This window comes from Canis lupus, chromosome 5 (genome assembly GCF_011100685.1).
Source record: "Canis lupus familiaris isolate Mischka breed German Shepherd chromosome 5, alternate assembly UU_Cfam_GSD_1.0, whole genome shotgun sequence".
NCBI classification, from domain to species: Eukaryota; Metazoa; Chordata; class Mammalia; order Carnivora; family Canidae; genus Canis; species Canis lupus.
In genome coordinates this window covers 50,414,294-50,420,293 of record NC_049226.1, presented here as the reverse complement: position 1 = coordinate 50,420,293, position 6,000 = coordinate 50,414,294, and the positions used below count along the sequence as shown (strand labels likewise).

The 6,000-nt window shown below is 44.4% G+C and overlaps 1 protein-coding gene across 2 annotated transcripts in view; it reads left to right on the top strand.

The window, feature by feature from the left end:
- Window positions 1–387: 387 nt before the first annotated feature.
- Window positions 388–6,000, top strand: part of HOOK1 (hook microtubule tethering protein 1) — a 65,610-nt gene continuing 59,997 nt past the window's right edge. Inside the window, exon 1 of one of the 2 annotated variants that reach the window (XM_038537367.1) lies at window positions 388–565. In XM_038537367.1, the coding sequence (XP_038393295.1) occupies window positions 503–565 (63 nt within the window). In that variant the 5' untranslated portion in view covers window positions 388–502. The remainder of the gene's footprint in view (window positions 566–6,000) is intronic. The other variant, XM_038537368.1, reaches the window with a different exon arrangement.

The following is a 6,000-nucleotide window of genomic DNA, read 5'->3' as shown; positions in this document are numbered from 1 at the left end:
AACCCCTTCTGCGCAACCCATCCCCGCTCTTCCCGCCCCCTCCCGCCCGCACGCCCCTCTCGGGCACCTACTTTCTTTGTGACTGGTGCGCGCTGCGGTCACTCAGCGCGGCGGGGAGAGGTGCGCGGGAGAGGGCCGGAGGCGGGGCCGGGGGCGGGGCCGGGGCCGGAGGGGCGGGGCCGGGGCCGGGGGGCGGGGCCCAGGTGCGGAGCCGCGCGGGGGCGCCTGGCCGGGGAGGGGGCCCTCCGCGGGGCGGGGCGGGGCCCGGGGCGGGGCCCGGGGCGGGGCCCGGGGCGGGGCGGGGCCCGGGGCGGTGGCGAGGAGGGGGTTACGCCGGCGACGTCGGCAGCGCGAGGCTTCGCGCGTGAGCCGCGCGGGCGCTGGGCCTGGCTCCGGAGCTTTCCCGGCCGGCGGCGGGCAGGTGGTCGACGCCGGCTCCCGGAGGAGCGCGGGGCGGAGGGAGGTGTCGGTGTCCGCGGCGTGGTCGACGGCGGCCCCGGCCATGGAAGAGACGCAGCCGCTTCCGCAGACCGAGCTGCCGCTGTGCGACAGCCTCATCATCTGGGTGAGTACGAGGGGGCGAAGGGCGCCGAGCGGCCGAGGCCAGCTGCCCCGGGTCGCGGGGGCCCGCAGGTGAGCCTGAGGAGTCGGCCGGGCCACCTGCGCCGCACACTGGGCGCGTTGCCCTTCGCGGCTGCTGTCGCCCTTGACCGCGAGAGTGCCACCTGCGGGGCGCGAGGCAGGTGTGTGTGTGTCTGCAGACGTGGGAGGGGTAAAGGGAGCTCTGCAGGTATAGGGGTGGAGGAGGCTTGCCTCTCCCCGCGGATCCTGCTTCTGACAGCTGTGACTGGAGCCAGGTGTCCATCCCCTTTTGGCTGCCCTATTTTCTCCCTCTGGACCACCGACTCTCTCGCCTTCTGTCTGCTGATCAGCCTCACTGTATGGATCTTTGTGCCCCTGGGGAGCGAAGCCTCCCTCCCTCCCACCTCCCACCCCCCCACCCCCCACCCCCCGCCGCTGAAACTCCCCTCCCAGCCAAACCACTTTGCTCTGCTTGGACACAGGTGGCCAAGAGGTGGTTTTGATGCCTGGATCGTGAGAGCTCCTCCAGGATCCCAGGACATTCGATTTTGTAGAAGTCATTTAGAAGGGTTATTTCTACATAGTTCCTGTTTGGAGAAAAATAAATGTTGGGGGTAGGGGCTCGTATTACCTTTTTTTTTTTTTTTTTTTGCCGGCCCCCATTTTCTCCTTCCGGTGGACAGCATTCTCTGTAAAGAAAAAGACTTGGCATTTTCACTTGCACTTTGTGCGTGCTTAGTATTTTTTTTTTTCCCCTAAAGTAGGCTCCATGCTCCTTGAACTCAGGAGCCTGGGGTGAAGACCCTGAGGCTTAACCTACTCAGGCACCCAAATGCCCCTGTACGTGTTTAATATTATAATTAATTTGTGTTAGGTGGACGAGTAGAATCTGCCCCCAGTATTCCTATCAGTAAAATGATATCTCACCTTTTGGAGGTGCTCAGCCATCAGAGTGCTGGCATTCAGGTGTGGTTTCTAACCTACATTTGGTAAGGTTGTTGCTTGATGGTCTGTCCACAAGGTGCTGTTGATGGTGCCCATCCCCAAACTAGTTGTTTGGTGTGTGTAGAGGAGTGTGTGCATAATGGAATGTATACAGACTGGATCAGGAGGCGGTAATTAGTTGATGAGATTCTGTAGCAGTCTCTTAATTGGAGTAATGCAAAAGAATGGGAGAAATCAGAGCAGGTTTCTGGCCACGTATGAAGTCTGTTGGAAATAACCATGATTTAAAGCAGCTTTTACAGTGTAGAGGTAAATAGCTTTTGTTATAAGCATAATGCAAGTATGTAGGGTTTCTGAGTTAAAAGCAATTAGCTAACTATTCATCTGTATGTTCATTCAAAATAAGTATTAGGGTTTAGATGCTATATCCTAAGACTGTCATGAAATAAGGTAGCATTGTTTTTAATGAGGTGTTTTGTTTAAATAAGTGACTAATTAAAGAGCGTATCCTAATCTGTAACTTTATTGCTCCAAACAACTGACTTAAGTAGTAAACTTAGTCTTTATGATGTCATTGACTTATATGAGGTGGAGGAAGAGTTTAGGATTTTTCTTGAATTGTATTGCAGTATTTTAAAATATTATGTGACTGTATTCATTCTTTGAACCAGTAATTATTGAGTTCCTACTTTGTTCAAGGACTGAGGAGGACAGATAATGAGAATAATCAAAGAACTTTCCATTTTTTTGCTGGGGAGCTAGGCAGAGCTGTGCATTTTCACAATGAGAGGCAAAATTCCTTAAAAACTGCAAAAATGGTACAAATGACAACAGTGTAATAAGTTATTTGCTTCTCGAGTTCTAAGGCTGTTGAAACACTGTGGAGAAAGTGGAGTTATTGTGCAGATTATTGCCTTTTGGATGCTGCTACAGCCAAATCTATCTGTTCCCATAACAATGCCTAGCTGCATAAAGACTAGCAACAACCACCCAGTTTCCCTCATGTTTTCTTGCAAAGTTTTATCGGTACCCTCTTTGAGCCCCCAATTTTTCTCCCCTCGGGAAAATGACCTCGTCCTTATCTTTGACTCCAGCTCTAGATCCCATCCCTTCTACCTCTTCTAAAACTTTGCTCTATCATTTATCTTCTTTCTGTATTTACTACTTCTTCCTCTCCTTTGGCTCCTTCCTCTCGACATGTAGACTTACTCAAATCTTCTTTATCTTAAAAAGAAGGAACAAAGAGCCACCACTCCCTATTAAAATGACACTGTATTTCCCTTCCCTATGCAGTTGAATTGAGTTTTTAAGTACTCAACTTTTATACTTCTTGAACTTTCATTCACCCCTGAACCCAATGCACTTGAGTTTCTTTTCTTTAAGGCCTTCATCTATTAGATTTGGCAACCTATTATATATAATGCTTATCTTACTTGCGAAATGATCTTATCTTACCTTTGTGAAATGATCTTCTGCCTTAGTTTCTTGGGTACCTGTCTGTTGGCTTCTCTTTACCTCTCCAGATGATTCCCAGGGAACTGTGGTATCTTATTTTGCCGTTGCCAGCCACTGCCTTATTGATGTCACTTCACTTCCAACATGTTTTCCCAAACTCTCCTGATGCCACACTCCCCATGCCCACCATGCTGCACTGACGTTTTCTTTCTTGAGGAAGTTAAGCTGTTTTTAATATACCAGGTCTTCTTAACTTTTCTTTCCTCTACCTAGAATATTCTCTTCCTGGTTCTTTTAGTGGCTACCTTCTTCCTACCATTCATTTCTTGGATCTCTTGTCATCTTTCTGAATCAGTAACAGTGAATGGCCATCTTGTGCCCCACTCCTATATCCCTTTGTAACTGGTTACCCACTTTCTATGTGCCTATAACATTTAACACTGTCTGAAGTCCTCGTATTTGCTCCTTGGGGTCAGAACCCTTGTATGACTGGTTTTCTGCTCCCAGAAAGCAAGAACTGGCCAGGATCTCTAATACAACATTGAATCAAAGTCATGATAGGCTATATCCTTGTCTTGGTCCTGACCTTAGAGACCAGCATTTCACCATTAAGTAGATTCTTGTAGATACCTGAAGTGAACTTCTAACTGTATTATAGAGGATTGGATTTCAGCAAGTAGAAATCAGGGGAAATGAATATTCTAAACACAGGGAAGAACCCCTGGCAGTAATGTAAATGGTCTCCTTTGGCATTAGATCCAAAAGAAATAGTAGCAGCCACATCCTTGTCATGATATTTCTTGTCTTGTCTCTTAATGGGTTCCCTACCATGCTGAGTAACTTTACATGTTGAGGAGAAGTAGTAGGAGATATAAGATTAAAAAGTTATGATGGGGGGAATGCCTGGGTGGTTGAGCCTCTGTCTTCCGCTCAGGGCAGGATCCCCAGTGGGGGGATTGAATTCTGCATCTGTTTTCCTGCAGGGAGCCTGCTTCTCCCTCTGCCTATGTCTCTGCCTTTCTCTCTATGTCTCTCATGAATAAATAAATAAAATCTTTTTTAAAAAGTTGTGATGGGATTGAATCATGGAGGTGAGAAGACAGTTGTAGTAAACTGTGTTCTTTTAGCACTAGATGGTGTTCTAGGACAGTAAAACCTACATTAACAGAATTTAAGAAGTCATAAAGAAAAGTTGGTTAGTAAGAGATGCCTCTTCCGGCAGTTATTAAGAAGTTATATTTTATAATTTGGAACTCATCTTAAAATAATTAGTTCTTAGAAACATTATACCACTACTTAACAAAAAACTCAGGGCTGAAGGATAAATTTGGGCATCATTTACAAGGTAGAGGAAGTATAGGAGTTTTAAGTATATTCGTATGAAGATAAATTTAATTCTGCCTCTAAGCTCTGTGACATTTGGAAATTTAAAATTTTGGGACTTTAATTTCACCAATAAAATTAGAGTTGAACCATATTTTGTTTTAATGGCTTTCTTAGTTCTTGTATTGTTGACTTTGACAGGCAGGTAGAGGAAAAACTCATGCCAAATAATGCCCAAATTCACAAATACTAAAGGCTGAATCATTTTTATGAAAACAATAATCTTCTTTCTGAAATGAGCATTTAGAGGAGGAGAATATGAGAATAGAGCTGACCCAAAGTTGAGTTTTCATTGGCTGTCAGTTGTGAAAATCCTTTTTTCCCCTTGATTTTGGGAAGACATTTACAATGAAACAATTCAGGAACAACATTTCCACATTTCTAATTTTTTTTTTATTTAAAGATAAAAAGAAACTAAGATGGTTATTTGCCAGAACACTGAGGTTACTGATGGAAGCCCTGTCTGTTCCTTCTGGCCACTTACTATAAAAAGTCTTTTGCTTCTTCACCTCTACGTAAAGAGTGTGAAAGAAGACATTTTCCTTCAGCTGTCTGTTTTGGCTTCACTACCCATACTGAGTTTTTAAATTTATTCACTCTACTTGGTTATAAAGCCTTTCAATTTGGCCAAATGAACTTACATTTATGTTTGTCACTAATTTATTTTGCCACTAATTTAAGAACTTACAAGAGACGCTCCAGTTTCCATGTCTGTAGGAAGGGAAAATTGTTTTAATCTGGACATGATGAGCAACAAGGCAACTACTTAGTATATGTATAACTTTTACATATTTCTTTACTGTTTAGCTTAATAGTCTATGCTTCTTAAATCATCCTTTTTAGGTAACTAATCATATCCATTTTGTAAAAAGTTAATCATGTAAAGTATGAGTAGGAAGAGTTGAAAAATGGAAGCCACAGTTTACCTAAAAGTATGTGATTGTCTTCTTTTTAAAGATGCCCTAAACCCTGGGGTTTTTCTTTAATGTACATCCACTTAATTGCAAAATCCGGGGATCCCTGGGTGGCTCAGCGGTTTAGCGCCTGCCTTCGGCCCAGGGTGTGATCCTGGAGTCCCGGGATCGAGTCCCACGTCCGTCTTCCTGCATGGAGCCTACTTCTCCGTCTGCCTGTGTCTCTGCTTCTCTCTATATATATCTCTCATGAATAAATAAGTAAAACCTTTTTTAAGAAATTGCAAAATCCTTGTTATTTTATATTTTAAATTCCATAAATTCATTCTGTCCTCTTAGTTAGCATTACCTTAATTTCAGCCATCCATTTTATCAACAAGATCATTGCAGGAGCCTTCTCCTTTAGGAGCCTTCTCTCTTCCTTTCTCTGTGTCACTATTGCTGCTATTCAGAATATGCTAAAGATGTCACTCCCTTACTACTCTAAAGTGATTCATTATTACCCAGAGCAATGGTTCTAAAAATTTTATGTGCATAAGAGTCACTTAGGGATTTTCTGATTGAATATGTCTAGAGATTCTGATATGTACAGTTCTTAGACCCCAAACATTGAGAAACTCTGAATCATAGTTCATTGCTAATAGCTATTGAGCTTGTACCATGTGCCAGGTACTGATCTAAATTTGCTGTGTTTGCTAATTACATAATTCTCAAAACCAAC